The 16,084-nt window shown below is 40.0% G+C and overlaps 1 protein-coding gene across 2 annotated transcripts in view; it reads right to left on the bottom strand.

Annotated features, from left to right (window-relative positions):
• Positions 1-16,084, bottom strand: part of galnt2 (UDP-N-acetyl-alpha-D-galactosamine:polypeptide N-acetylgalactosaminyltransferase 2) — a 57,512-nt gene that overhangs the window by 6,360 nt on the left and 35,068 nt on the right. For both annotated transcript variants that reach the window (XM_038701031.1, XM_038701033.1), the window contains exons 3-13: positions 14,387-14,540; positions 11,460-11,558; positions 11,287-11,354; positions 11,122-11,187; positions 10,832-10,953; positions 7,707-7,794; positions 6,950-7,037; positions 6,703-6,806; positions 5,693-5,819; positions 3,272-3,364; positions 377-460 (exon numbers count right to left, since the gene is read on the bottom strand). In XM_038701031.1, coding sequence (XP_038556959.1) covers positions 377-460; positions 3,272-3,364; positions 5,693-5,819; positions 6,703-6,806; positions 6,950-7,037; positions 7,707-7,794; positions 10,832-10,953; positions 11,122-11,187; positions 11,287-11,354; positions 11,460-11,558; positions 14,387-14,540 — 1,093 coding nt within the window. The remainder of the gene's footprint in view (positions 1-376; positions 461-3,271; positions 3,365-5,692; positions 5,820-6,702; positions 6,807-6,949; positions 7,038-7,706; positions 7,795-10,831; positions 10,954-11,121; positions 11,188-11,286; positions 11,355-11,459; positions 11,559-14,386; positions 14,541-16,084) is intronic.

Raw genomic sequence — 16,084 nt, 5'->3', positions numbered from 1 at the left:
TTCTTCTGACAAGTAGGACAATATAGCCTTTATGTTATTACAACTGAAATTATCTATTAATACATTTTTAATCTCCATAATTTAACAGATTGCAAATCTGACAAAATTTAATAATGTGCTTGAGTCATTAAAAGTAGTAAGGGTTAGTCATTAGGGTCTCCATGGTCATTTGAGAGTCTTATTCAAATATAACATATTAGTCTCAGCACACAGGAGATCAGTCATACTGCTACTCTTAGAAGTACTGGTAACACTCCATCTGCAATTCAGGCGAGAGGTTTTCTTACATGCAATCTAAGTCTTGTCACATAATATTATATATTGTGTCATACCCCTGTGCCCTATCATATTACATAAAATGCTCTCATTTTCTTACCGCAGCTCAGGGTAGACGTTCTCCAGGTACCATTTGAATGGCTTGCAGCTTAATCGCTTCTTCATCTCTAAACGACTCTGGATACTGACAGAGAGAAAGAGACCGTGAGAGACCAAGAGATTTAGAGGATTTATCATTTGTGGCTCTCAAAACATTTCCCCGGCATTGACTGACTTGTAGCCCTCCCACTCTGCTAGTCTGTAAGGGCAGATAGTAGAGGCCTAGGGCAAATCTGAGGCAGCATCCTTGGGGGAAAATAACAACATAGGCTGGCAATGGAGGTAGATGCCAAGTGTGTTCCCACAGCCACACTGTATAAATGTCATAATACTTATTGTTAATGAGTAGTTATTGACTTTTTAAAAAATTTTTTAAATCTCTATTCCTAAACAAGACTAAATGGTAAATGGACTGCATACAGTGAGGAAAATAAGTATTTGAACACCCTGCTATTTTGCAAGTTCTCCCACTTAGAAATCATGGAGGGGTCTGAAATTGTCATCGTAGGTGCATGTCCACTGTGAGAGACATAATTTTAAAAAAGAAAAATCCAGAAATCACAATGTATGATTTTAAAACTATTTATTTGTATGATACAGCTGCAAATAAGTATTTGAACACCTGAGAAAATCAATGTTAATATTTGGTACAGTAGCCTTTGTTTGCAATTACAGAGGTCAAACGTTTCCTGTAGTTTTTCACCAGGTTTGCACACACTGCAGGAGGGATTTTGGCCCACTCCTCCACACAGATCTTCTCTAGATCAGTCAGGTTTCTGGGCTGTCGCTGAGAAACACGGAGTTTGAGCTCCCTCCAAAGATTCTCTATTGGGTTTAGGTCTGGAGACTGGCTAGGCCACGCCAGAACCTTGATATGCTTCTTACAGAGCCGCTCCTTGGTTATCCTGGCTGTGTGCTTCAGGTCATTGTCATGTTAGAAGACCCAGCCTCGACCAATCTTCAATGCTCTAACTGAGGGAAGGAGGTTGTTCCCCAAAATCTCGCAATACATGGCCCCGGTCATCCTCTCCTTAATACAGTGCAGTCGCCCTGTCCCATGTGCAGAAAAACACCCCCAAAGCATGATGCTACCACCCCCATGCTTCACAGTAGGGATGGTGTTCTTGGGATGGTACTCATCATTCTTCTTCCTCCAAACACGGTTAGTGGAATTATGACCAAAAAGTTCTATTTTGGTCTCATCTGACCACATGACTTTCTCCCATGACTCCTCTGGATCATCCAAATGGTCATTGGCAAACTGAAGACGGGCCTTGACATGTGCTGGTTTAAGCAGGGGAACCTTCCGTGTCATGCGTGATTTCAAACCATGACGTCTTAGTGTATTACCAACAGTAACGTTGGAAACGGTGGTCCCAGCTCTTTTCAGGTCATTGACCAGCTCCTCCCGTGTAGTTCTGGGCTGATTTCTCACCTTTCTTAGGATCATTGAGACCCCACGAGGTGAGATCCTGCATGGAGCCCCAGTCCGAGGGAGATTAACAGTCAGGTTTAGTTTCTTCCATTTTCTAATGATTGCTCCAACAGTGGACCTTTTTTCACCAAGCTGCTTGGCAATTTCCCCGTAGCCCTTTCCAGCCTTGTGGAGGTGTACAATTTTGTCTCTAGTGTCTTTGGACAGCTCTTTGGTCTTGGCCATGTTAGTAGTTGGATTCTTACTGATTGTATGGGGTGGGCAGGTGTCTTTATGCAGCTAACAACCTCAAACAGGTGCATCTAATTTAGGATAATAAATGGAGTGGAGGTGGACATTTTGAAGGCAGACTAACAGGTCTTTGAGTCAGAATTCTAGCTGATAGACAGGTGTTCAAATACTTATTTGCAGCTGTATTATACAAATAAATAGTTTTAAAATCATATATTGTGATTTCTGGATTTTTTTTTTACATTATGTCTCTCACAGTGGACATGCACCTACGATGACAATTTCAGACCACTCCATGATTTCTAAGTGGGAGAACTTGCAAAATAGCAGGGTGTTCAAATACTTATTTTCCTCACTGTATATATGTATACACACACACTCTATATACACTGCATGTGTGTTTTGCTTTTCTACCTTAACAGACAAACATTTTGCAAAGACCTCTGTGAGGCTTTATTTAGGCACAATGATGCTTTGAGCTAAATTGTACACCGATTTTCACAATTTAGCTTAGTGTGTTACCATGCTAACATTTGTTAATTAGCACACAAAGTACAGCTGAGGCTGATGGGAACATCATTAGTTTTAGGTATGTGGTAACCAAAGGAGTAATCCAGTTAACAATCTTCCTTAAGAGGACAAGAATGTTTGTACCAATGTCATACTAAATATCCACTAGTAGTTGAGACTTTTCACTCAGAACTACAGATGTCAACCTCAGGGTGGTGCTAAAGGAAAAGTCAGAGCATCACCCAAGTCATTAGGATTCATCCTCTGGGAACTTTGAATGTCCAAAATGTTGTTGCCAATCCATCCAACTGACATCGCTGTCCATACAGCATCTCTGCTACACAACTGCAACTAGTCTGTTTAATATCCACAACCCCTTTATCGTGGAGCTCTGCCATCTGATCCCTGTTCCTCTTTACCAATGCTATTTGTGCCCATCATGTTTTTGTTTTGGCATATGCTGTCATAATCTAAGATTAATCCCTTCAGCACGTCAAATAATATGGCAGTCTTCTGATTAGTGCAAATCAGGCACTGACTTTTTCCACCTTTATAAGCTTTATTAACTGCCTCATGTCACTTCAATAAATGGGCTAACTGACACGATGCTAATTGGCAATCCAATTAATATGCCCATTCGTGTGGCTGCCTTTGTAATTTTATGATCTAGCTACATTATGCTGTCCAACTCTTGTAGGGCTCATACTTGATGGTACTTACTTTCCATAGGGGACGTTTCTCGCTGAGGGGACAGCAGCATAGTAGAAGTTTTTATACTCATCCATCCACACCTCTGCTGCTCTCCTCGTGTTCCTGAGAGACGGTAACAGAAGAAAAACGAGTGAAGGGTGAGGCACGGGTGAAAATGAGGAGAGGTGTGATAGAAGACGGACAGCAGGAGACATGAAAAAGGAAAGTCAGCATGTGAGGGAAAGGTCAGGAGGGTATGGAAATAAAAACAGAGAGAGAGACTGAGTGAGACAGATTTACGTTAAAGTCATCTCTGGACAGTGTGTGTGTGTGAGTCTACTGCTCTCACTTAAAGAGACAAAAGTGAACGTGTGTTTATTTTTCCATGTACTGCATTTATTCCCATATTTTCTGATGATTTAACACAGTACTGAGAGACCATGTAACTGGAGTAGAGTAGAGTAGAGCTCAACTTGTTATCTTATTTCTGGAACAGGGGTTTTCAAAGTCTGACTAATTAAATATTGATATTTTCTGTCCCAGACTGGTACCTACCTGGGAATCTTTTAAGCACTGTGAGACGCTTTGGGGAAGCAGCCTTCAGTGGACACTGGACAAATAAATGACTACAGGGTTGTTTTAGCCTTTGTGTGTTTTAATAGAAAATGTCAGTTCTTACAAACAAGTCAGCAAGGAAATGGTGTGTTGTTGCTCAGACAGGGTGGAATGATCAACACTGTGAACGTCTGGTACAGTAAATGTGTCAGTTTCAAACACTCAGGAGTAGTTTTGCCTTTAAGAGGCTTCTGCTAGCAAATGTCCAGACATCAATTTAAAAAAACAACAACCATTTACTGGACTAAAAGCCCCGAAACTAGCCCCACAAGACCCAAAAGCTTAGGATTTGTGAACTAAAAATTCAAATGTTGGAGGTGACACCGGATGTTGTTTTCAATGGGCAGCTTGTGCCTATGGAGAAATCTGGACATCTCAGTGCATACTAGGGAACTTTATATGGGGTCTAGAGAGGCTTTTCTTTCTCTACCTGTTCAATACAAGTAACGTGGATATTTGGGTAATGCTGCTCCCAAAACAATTATAAAGTCGTCCAAGCAGACAGTCTCACAGCTCCCCAGGGTCACAGGGAGGGCACCTGGGACTTTATTCATGCTGAAGGGCAAGACACCAAACTGAAGATGAAGCTGTTCTGCATCGTGAGTCTCCATTGTTGAGGCTGATACATGAAAACGCCACTGCACCCATCAATTAATAAATGACAACTTGAATTGTTGGAAGTTGTTACACAAGCACTTTTGAGACTATGTTTGGTTTTATGTAACTGACAAAAACACGGTGGAAATGAGGTCCACAGGAGGCATCACATCCAGAGCCGACATATTATAATAAGCTCCGAAACAGTTTAATGTAATGTTGAAGTTCATCCGTATCCACAGGAGTATCATTAAGATTTCGGTGCTCTTTTCTAGTGCAATGTTGGTTTCTACATCTTCAGTGTTCCACTTGGTCACAGTCATAAGGAAACATACAGTAATTTTTTTATCTGCAGCAGACAAAGGTTTGCCATTGAAGAGGCGTAACAATTATCACTCAGCATCTCAGAATGACTGTTTCAGAACTAAGTTAAGATACTTCACATGTTGGCCACAGCCGCTTTAAATGATCTGTTTGCTGAAGCTCTTATTCAGGGCCATGAGGGTTTGTTGGGCTTGTTTCCAGGGATGTTAGTTGTGGTTGGAGACGGTTTCAAAGCAGAGATCCATCTTTCCATGATGTTGTCACATGTATCCGAGCTCTGGAGCAGATTTTCCCTGTGACTACTTTTTTATTGTTTTTTTAATTGTTAGCAGTTTAAATTATTAACATTTGTTTAATTATCAGAGCTGTTGTAAAACTCAATAATGTATTTCCAGTGTTTACAACAGCATGTGATACAAATGACTAGGGTACCAACATCTGACATAATTTCAGTATAAAGATAAAACTAAAGAGCCTTGTAAGGAGGGAAAGTAAAGAACCCAAAGGAAATCATGATTACTATATATCCCAAACAAGAAATAATTGTCGGTTGAGCTGTGCAATATATTTACACATAGATAGAAAGACTAAGATTCCCAGCGTAGACTAAACAAATGGAAGCAATGCAGCATGCGTGAATGGGAAATATTGTTCATCAGTATTTAAATTAAAGAATGTGATGGGTGGAGCCCGGATGATCAATGATAGTTCAACCTTTTTAGTGTGTGCGTGTGTGCGCATGTGTGTGTGGGAACATGTATTACTCATGTTGTGGGGACTCGCCTTTCTTTTGGAGACAGGGTGATTTAAGTTTAGGGGAACGTCTCCAGGAAGTGAATGTAAGCCAATGTAATCTTGGTGGAAACATGACTCTGTGTGTGTGTGTGTGTGTGTGTGTGTGTGTGTGTGTGTGACCTTGCAAACACAGTCCCGCTGCCCCCAGGGAAGGTGTACGGATGTTGCTTTCTAAAGACGTGCCCAACTCTGCTGCAGGGGATGATCTCCAGACTGCCACCACACTGCCATACACGAAATGAGATCTCTGAAACACACACACACACACACACACACACACACACACACACACACACACACGTCACGTCACATTTCCAGCACACAGTTACTATAAAACTATCACAGTTAATAATTATAATCAGTAAGTAAGAAGTCTGGTGGTGAACTCAGGAAGTCTGCACCTCATAAATGTTCTCAGTGTGTTGATTTTTTCAGTTCAGTAGTCTAAATGAGCAACTAGGTAAACCAGTATCTGAACTGTCAGTCCATTTCTGAATCATTGTGCTGTCTCAAGAGAAACATGATTCATCCTGTTATTTTTAATGATTTCCCAACAAAAGCAGTGTGTTATTACTTGTGTATGTTATGTTTGCAAACGATCTCTATTGTGTACACTATAGTTATTTTCACTCAATACTAACTATAATCAGTATTGAGTGATTACTCAATATATTTCAGTTTTTGATTAAACGAATAAGATGTAACATAAAATCTCTCTCTCTCTCTCTCGTATTAATCGTCTCATCTAACTCTCGCTAGAATTGAACAAGAGCATTTCCCACAATGTCAAACGGTTTCTTTAGCGCTTCTGGTAAAACTCCTGACATGTCTGTCATCTTTAGAGGCGGACAGTCGGATAATCAGACAGTTCGGGTTCAACACATGACAGCAGCAAAGTGTACTGACTGTAAATGTTGATGGTAGTTTTGGCTGTCTACCTGCCAATTTACTTTCCCCTCTTAATTACAACATTATTTCCTTTGTTTTTTGTTTCTTTCACTCACCAAGATTTTCTATTCCTCTGACATCAATTACTGTGTCACACTTTCCTCTTCTAACCACCGTCATCTCTCTGCTGTGACTTCATGCTCCACTGTGACTGTGAGAAATTGCACTGTAGCAGCACTCACCCAAGTTCTCCCCTCCCCACACATCCATCATCATGTCGTACTTTCCCAGAAGCTCAAAGTAATCCTTATCCATGACAAATAGACCTCCTGCAATCATTGGAGTCCTGCAGGGGCAAAAGGGAGAAAGACGTTAGGTGGATGGAGCAGGGAATAGAGTAGTAGTTAGTAGTTTGAGGCAACTGGCAGACATTATTGTGTCAGTCGTGTGTGATCGCTTGAGTGGAGAGTGTGAGTGTTTTAGTCTTACTTTATGGGGGCGATGGGGTTGCCTTGTCTGGCTCGTCTCTGATCCAGAGTCATGTAGTCCCATTTGAACACCAAATTCCAGTCAAAACCTACCGACATAAAGACACAGAGGACGAAAGACAGACAGCATTAGTAGCTGTCTGGTTATATAATTAGTTTTGGTAGGTTCAGATTAGGTGACTGGATACATCTGCAGTTTTCATCTCAGATTTCTCTGCATAATACACACACACACACACACACACACACACACACACTTATGTAAAAGCAAAATTATATAAATTTAGGGATTAAATTATGTTAATTATATTAATTTAGGGATTTGTTTTTCAGACATGTAGTGAGCTCTCTCGCCACATGTCAACTAGTTGTTTATAGCTATGAGCTTCTCTGTTTCAACTGTTTGCACATTGCATTGTGGGATATTACTACACTACATACTCAAAATCTATTGAGAATTAGCATGCAGCGTGGAAGACATATGTTTATGTCCAGGGAGCCGTTAGACTAAACATGCTGGTATATACTTGGCAGAAGTGCCCGCATTGTGTGTGAGAAATGGCAACAGCAGCTTTAAGTGAACACTGTTTATGAGGCAGAGCACTGAATGCCAAAACAATCGGTTATCCTGCTGCTAGCAACACACCAGCATTGTCATTAAAAACATTAAGAAAAAGACAGTTCCCCCAAAATGACTGACTGAACCACACAGGACATTAATGTGTGTGTTCAAGTACCTCTCTACTTGTGTACTGTACCTCCTTTCAGATCGGCCGAGGCTCCTACATACTGGAAGTTATCCATGTTGATTACGTCAATGATGGGAGACACTACTCGGGTCTTGTCCTGAGAAGGAAAGACAGAGAAAAAATAATTCAGTTGGAACCAAGGGCGTCACTTTGTGCTGAAAAGTGATTGGGACATAAATGCTCAGATTAGAGACATGACGATACAAGTGTGTCATGAGACTTGATGATGGTCAAAAACAAGATGTGAAGATTTTTAACACTATTTTGAAGAAATATGAAACACTGAAACTTATGAGTGGGGGATGTGGGGGTCCCTCCCCCATAAGATTGAGCATTAAACACATAATTTCCTGCATTCTGGAGACATATTCTGCTCCAACTTATGGTGGAAATGTCTATTTATATAAAGAGAAAAAAAAATTCAGGTGGCAGGTGACAATTCATAAATATAAATGTATAGCAGACTACAACACTGCGATCAGCTGCTTGTTTTTTTAGCTTAAGTTTCTATTTGTTTCTTCTATATTTAAATTCCATTGAATGTTTTATTATTGTGCAAATAAACCTTTCTCACAGAATTTTCATTTGTTAGTTAACGTTTCTTGCAAGAAATGCAAGCTATTTTTCAGACCATTTTAACAAATGCTTTCAGCCATTTCAATATGTGGTGGGGACATGTCCCCAGCGTCCCCAGTGTCAATGACACCTACGGTTGGAACTTTCTCTGCTTCGTACAAACTCAGGATGGGAATAACAGGAAATCTGGCTCATTAATAAATATGTATTACAAATCTTGTCAAATAAAAAGGACCAAAATAAGCAGAGCAACAGACGACTGAGTAGAAGTAAGCATTCCCCTCAACACCACTGATTCGTATGTTTAGTTTGCGTTCTGTATTTAGTTTATCAGTGTGTTTATGAAACAGTACTGAAAGTAAAGCTGTCTCTTCCACACAAAATCAAACCCTGAGACTCACAGAGCCACAAGAAATAGTAGTTTAGAGAGAGAGGATTGCTCAAGTGGCCAGAATGACAATAACAGAAACAAGCTTCCAGGTGCTGACTGAGTTTATTTATTTATTTCGGGCTGAGGCATTTTGATATGACGTGAGGTTTTCATCCATCCAGATTGCATTTTTCCTTTTTTCTTTTTTATATTGAGTGGTTTATTATTCAGAAGTGCGACAAAAGCAGAGAAAAGCAAAGTCAATTATTCTGACAGCAAAATGTTTTAGATTTTGCTCAGAGCATTTATTTGCTTGGGAATGACAAAACACCCCGTTTGGGAGGATAAAACGCAGAATTATATCACATGATATTTAAAATATGACCTCCATTTTACACAAAGTGTCCTACTTCAAACTATGTTTACATTTAATCAAGAAGTTCCTTCAAGTCCTTACTGCAAGACTTCACTGTAAATATCACCACGCTGTTCATTTGTAATGGAGGTCAGTTTATGTTTTTCCTTTTACAGCTCATAAACATGTGAGAGGTCAGTCTTTTTAAATAAATTTAATCTGGTGTCTTGGATAGAAAACTGTTTCTATACAACTATTCTGACACTGGGAATAAAACCTGCCTGTCATTGTCCCAGAGATTTACTGAATTACTGGCTTACGTTTTGATATTAGAAGGATTTTTTTAACTAAATGTTAATTTCTGCATCTGTGAAAATGTGCTTTTAAACTGAAAGATTTCAAACATCTCTGTATCACTGAAGCCATGTAATGACCTCCTTGTTTTTCACATGATTGTTAAGATGACACTGAATGACTATCAGCTCCAGGGCTGCTGCTTTGTTGCCAACACTGACATCTTCCCCTCGATGTGAAAGACAAGAATGGAAAAACAAATTCCCCTACAGATATGAATAACATTACCACTGATGTGAGGTGACTTTGAGCACTGCGATGAACATTTTTAAAACACTGAGATAGACTCGTAGGGAGTGTTCCAGCCTGAAACATTTCCACTGTGTCATTTGATTTTCTGGGCGATTTTGTAGTTGGTATTTAAATCCATTTAAAGTACAGTTACAGTGTTACAGAGTTAAGGTGTAATTAAAGGGTAAATAAAGTATTTTTCAACCGGGACTCTATTTTCCCATGTCTGTGGGTCTTTGACAACATTTTCTGAAATTAGTTCAGTATTGAGCGAGCGAACTTTGGTGTTTTTAATCCTTTAAAACATAAAGTGAGACTATACATCAAACAAACAAAAACAGTCACACAATAACATAAACAAACTAAACGATTAAGGCAGCGGTAGACCAGAGAGGTAAAATTGCTGTTATACAGTGCAGATACAGCCAATGTTTCTGGTTAAACGAAAAGGATCTCACTCTTGAAAAAAAAAAGTCTGTCTCTGTAGAGATCCTTTTCGTACTGTTGTCAGACACTTATAACAATGTGAGTCTGTCAGTGGCAAAAACAAGCATTTTAGTGGACATACTTCGACGGGGCCAATTACGCTGCAGCCCTGTTTCGCTGCTGCCGACTGCAGCGCCCTCGCTCAATACTGGAACAATTTCAAAACGTTTTGTCCTAATTAGTCACATGGACACAAAAATAGGATACAGGATGCAAAATACCATAGTTACCCTTTAACACACACGCACACACCCTGCTATTAGAGAGAGTACACCAAAAAAGTAAAACTATATTGGTTGCAATGAGTTAAGAGAACTATATTGATGATTTATATAAAAAAATATAAACAGTTGAGGACTGCTACATTATATCTTTTATAAGAAGTCTGACAACCTTTTGATTTCAAGATGTTTTTAGAGAAGGAATGCTTTACAAGGTGTGTGTTGACTGTTTGGTCAAGAGATTTAGACCACACACTGTTTTTAAAGATTTATATATAGTCTACGGTTTAGACTTATAGTACCTTACTGTGGCATGGGGTAAGGGACAAAATTAAGCCAAGGCTTTATCCTTTGCCGTAGCTCTTTAACCTTAAAGCCACACAAAATATCTTTTAACATTACCACATAAAATACTTCTTTCATCATTTTTCTAGTTGGTCTTTTACTTTCTTTTATGTTTTTTATTAGGGTGTGTGCATAGTTAATAACATTAATAAAAGACTGTATTAATGTATAAAGGTGTGTTCATGTGGGTGCGTACCTCAGCCACTCTCTCCAGTAGCGGCTCTAGCCAGTGGTCATTACATTCACAGTGAGAGTCCAAGAAGGTGAGGACTGGAGCCGTTGCGGCGTCTGCACCCCGTACCCTCGAACGCATCAGTCCTGGGGGAAAGATCATTCACAAAAATGCATTTTTGCTAACGAACAGAATGATTTCACCCCCAAAAAACATAAGTAATGGGATAAATAATTGCTTTCAGGAAACAGCAATGGGGGGGGGGGGGGGGGGTGGCGGGGGTTAAAAATGATATAAAACTTTCTTGTAATAACCTTCTCTGCGGTCGTTTCTCAACACACGCACTTTTTCAATCTTCCCCAGCAGTGCTCCGTCCTCCGCTGAAACACACACAGAGCAGAAGCCGCACAGATGATACACACATTACACATGCATTTACACACTGGTCTTATTAGGTTTGTTTGCATGCATTTACTCACGGTTATCACTGTAGTCGTCAACGAGAATGATCTCTTTGACCAAGTGAGAGGGACTTTTCTTCAGGACACTAAACAGAAAGAATGATAAGAAGTATTCAAAGGAGAGAATTTCAGCCTACAAATCAAAATAGAAAGTTTTTTTTAAGTGGGCAGCACACACACCATTCACTTACCTGACCACAGTCCTCAGCAGAGCCGAGCGAGCTTCATTGTGGAAGGTGATGATGACGCTGGATGCTGGCAGGTCTGATTTCCATTGTTTATGTTTGCAACTGCACACAAGATTGCACACAAATTAGAAATAAAAAGACAGAAAAAATACAAAGCAACAAAAGCAGAAATGCCTACATGTGTACTAATGCACAAACACTCCTACGCACATAAGCAGCATGGCTGAATGTGTGAGCAAAGCTGCAAGCTGGATCTGCTCCCTGAACAGATTCTCAATACATGAACACAATAAATAGGATTCAGTACATACACACGCAGCCTTGTGTCACTATCTTTGTGGGGACACGTCACTGACATAATGCATTACCTAACCCCTTACCCTAACCTTAACCATCACAACTACATGCCTAACCTTAAACTTACCTAAATTTAACGTAAACCCTAAAACCAAAACTTAACCCTCAAAAGTCCTTGTAGGGGCCAGCATTTTGGTCCCCACAAAGCTGTCTGACCCCACAAGTATAGTGGAATCCTAGTTTTTGGACCCCACGAATATAGTAAAACACACAAACACACATGCAGTAATTCTCTGCAGAAGCTCGGATTGAAAGTGGGTTTTGCAGACCGCCAAGCAAAAATCCCACGAGATGGTGTATGTGTGTCCAACAGAGACAAATCCTAACCCCGACTTAAAAGTGAGGAACATGGGTTATGGGACACTACATGAGATAAGGAGCCAAGGAGAGGATGAAGAGGAGAAAATGCGGCGTTACCACTGTGGGACAACCTCTACAACACTACAACCATCTGTTAAATCCTGTTGCAATACCCTGTACACTCTCTATATATACACACACATGAACAGATGTTTGTGTATATACTATACATTATGTATACTTACACATACTATATTCACTATCACCTATAATTTAAAGGACTTATTGCCAACTGAGATATTTTTGCAAGTTAGCCTTAGATGTTTTAACTTATACCAGACGCGTAGTAAAGACTGTTTAAAAAGTACATTACATATTGAATGTGCAGTACACAATCATTGAATTGTCTGTTCATGATGTCCTTTAGTCCCTATACCACGTCAGTCAGTGCAGCATTTGGCTTTAAACACTGGAAACACTCAATATGCCTCAATCTTAAATTGACTGACTTCCTGTACATTTCTTGTACTGGCAAAAATAACTTGAGTGTATTTGTACTCTGTTCCTTTGATCTTTTGTTGAAAGCACTGATGAATGAGTCTGGGCCTAAAAAAAACAACCCAGACTGGGCTTGATTTTTTCTGGACAACCTTCACAATCAGTGATGCTGCATGCTGTGCAAATGACACATTGCTGGCAGATCAATAGGAAACGCATCCCTGCTCTTTTAGTAGGGTAATGGCTCTAGCTGTCTAAGTTAGGTCAATATATCTGTAAAGCCAGAGCACTGCCTTTATAAAAATAGTCTTTGAACCATTCAGTGTGCATCTGCAGAGCTGCTCACTGAATGCAATGATGTGCTGATGTAAGTGTTTTAAACAGGTGATTTTAACATACAAATCATTGGGCCTCATGTTAAGAACATTTTTTTATTGCTATTCTAAATCTATTTTTATCTGTCAAGTTATATACTCATACAAGTGCTCCAGGTAACATTCACCAACTCGCTAAACTGGAAAGACACGTTTGAGAGATTTTGTCACATGGCATAATGTGACCTCACAACATTCATCACTGCTATTTAAGGCCGCCTGTTCTGCTCTGCCTTTTGAAAGAGTAAAGAATATAAAATTTGCTTTATTTTCAGCTAATTTTGGTATCATATTTAAACTCCAAATTCAGTCTCTGGGCCCTGTAAAGAAAGAAAAGGCTCATTTGACAGGTCTGGGCCACCTGTAAAGAGTACGAGATAATCAGGGAATTCTCTTAAAACGCTCGTATGTGCCACTTAAGAACAAATCTGGTTGTGCGAGTGGTTCTTGCATGAGGCCCACTGACTATAAAAGAAAGTTCAGCATCACTTCAAAAATGGTAACAATATGTACTAGAAAACAGGAACAGGAGCGAAACTGCTCATAATCCTCCTGTTGAAACACACAAGTCATTTGCATTTATTTACACACAAAAAATAAATAAGGTACTGTGTTAAAACATAAACGAAAATAATTACTTTAAATTCCCTAAAAAACATTCTTGAGATAAACACTCCATAATGTTTGTGTCTCCCTTCAGCCAGAACAGTCCAATACAATGAGGATGTGCTCTTAGTTTATTGAAAATGTATTCATCTCTGTTATCTGAGAACAGGTTCAGGGTGTGGGAGCATCCTGGTTGGCTTAACATGCCACACCACAATCTCTCATTTGAAACCAGTCAATAGGTTACCACGGGAAGTTTAGTTAGTTGCAGGTCTTAATGTCAAAACATTTGCCCAGAATAGACTTTACTTCAATGAGATAGCATCATGGATTAAAATGGGTAGTTTATTTTTAAGTATGACCAGTATCCTGCATGATAATTAGGGAGGCAACAAGAAAATTTGGCAGACATAAGAATCAACCTAAACATATTATTCTTCTAATAAAAAGGGATCCAACAGATATTGTGCCACGGTTTATTTTGTCTCCTCATCAATTTAACAAGCAGAACAATCAGCAGCCATTAGAAGAGGTTTGTTATGAATGGAGCAGTGTGTGAGCAGTGAGTGTGTGAGCAGTGGGTGTCTGCTCTGCGGCCACTTCCTGGTTTTCATCTGATAGACCAGAATAGAGGGAGTTTCCAGGAGATCTTATCCAGTCTAGCACCAATTAGTCAAATAGACTGGCAGCAAAGGAAGGCATGTACCCAGACTATCACTGCCATTACACAAGCAACAACAAGGAACAGAATCAGCTGTCGACCTAGACGTTTTGTGCAATAGTAGAAATACATACTGGTCGTGTCTCGTGTCAGGCACGGCTCTGTCCATCCGGAGTTTGTCACTCTCCACCTGGTTGAACTTGTTCCTGGCGTACGGATCCTGACCAGGTCGGACCACCGTGGCTCCAACATACAGATCCTGGTCAAAATCCTGCCAGCGCACCTTACCTGGACACACACAAAAACAAACATGTCACACACAGCCAATACACGTCCACAGAAGTCAGCATGTCTTGAGATGGCAGGTGGATAAAAATCAGATATTTCTAAATTTAAAATTAATCCAGACTTTATTATTACTACATGGTATTTTGTGAAAGCAAACAGGGTGTTGGGTGAACAAATACACACTGCTGTACTATGTTAACAGGACCGATTTACCCATCTATTTAGCCTGGATTGTTACATTTGTGAAAATCATGCTGTGGATGAAAAGCAAACAGGGTGGGAAAAAACATTATTTTCCATTTGTTCTTTATGTTTCAACTTTCAGATAAACACTAAACCACCACTGAACAAATCGCACGTTAGGGTTTTAATAAAAAAACATATTCTCAAAGCGACTCTCTGGTGAAGTACATGTTAAATAAACACAGCATGCCCAAAAATAAAAGCTGCCACCAAAGATGAATTTTAAACCTTCACAAAGGCTGAAAATGTGTCTCGGGAATGAATGGGATTATACATCAGTGAGAATATGAAATGTAGGCAGCAGCCTGGCTGATGCAAGAATCCTTCACGACTGACAGTGAGGAAACCTCGCCGCTTCAAGCTGCCTGACAAGGCGGCAACATGGCACTGAGGAAAGCTGACATGAGATTTATGCTGCTTATATGCGAAAGCTATGCAGAACAGCATTTAGAAGACAAGGCTAGACTGCTTTGGCAACGCTGGAAAAAAAACACAAATATTTATTATGCACTGCACCAAGTAAGAAAAAACAACCCTACTGAATTCAGTAATTTACTGCAGCCTAAAATATAAATTTGGAAAACAAATCAAACATTATCAAACCTAACACACTCGGAGCACGTTGTGTCTGTCTGACCAGATTACCGAGATCACTGCGCACTCAACAGAGAAAGTTGTCATGTTTAATTTTACAGTTTATCACAGACTACTGAGACACAGACACACACGAATATTAATGCAACTAATTAGCCGGGTGCAGCTGCTATGCTAATGACTAGTGTTAAGCATATGGCAGTGTGAGATTACACTATCTCTCAGTATGGATGAGTGTGTGCATGACAGGCACAGGCACAGACAGACAGACAGAGACAGACAGACAGACAGACAGACAGACTGAGAGAGAAGTGGAGCCTGACGAAGAGGAAAAGAGCTGGCGTGTGTGTGTGTGTGTGTGTAACTGACAGCATGTGAAAGTGTCTGGCATGCTAATTAGCTAAAGCTCGCAATGATCTGCCTGAAACTGTATAACGGTGCCTCTGAGACACTGCATGTGTCAGAGTGTGTGATGTCCTTGCTGATATCTGTTTAGTGGCAGCAAGTAATTAATGTAGTGAAATTAAACGTTTCAACTTCTTGCCAGTCTTTAGCCCAGCCTGAAAATCTTTACCCTACAGTCTCTCTCTTCAACCGTCCTGTTTTCTTTGTGTGCTGAACTCAAATGAGATTATCTGTCCCCTTTCTCACTGGGAATACTCATTCAATTGAGTCTGTACAGGTGAACAAGTTTAACTCTCCGTCGG

The sequence above is a fragment of the Micropterus salmoides genome, unplaced genomic scaffold, assembly GCF_014851395.1.
Source record: "Micropterus salmoides isolate LMB-PRFRI ecotype aquatic unplaced genomic scaffold, ASM1485139v1 Ms_hic_scaffold_6, whole genome shotgun sequence".
Lineage (NCBI taxonomy): Eukaryota > Metazoa > Chordata > Actinopteri > Centrarchiformes > Centrarchidae > Micropterus > Micropterus salmoides.
The sequence above is the reverse complement of the archived record's forward strand: the minus strand, read 5'-3'. Positions and strand labels throughout refer to the sequence as shown.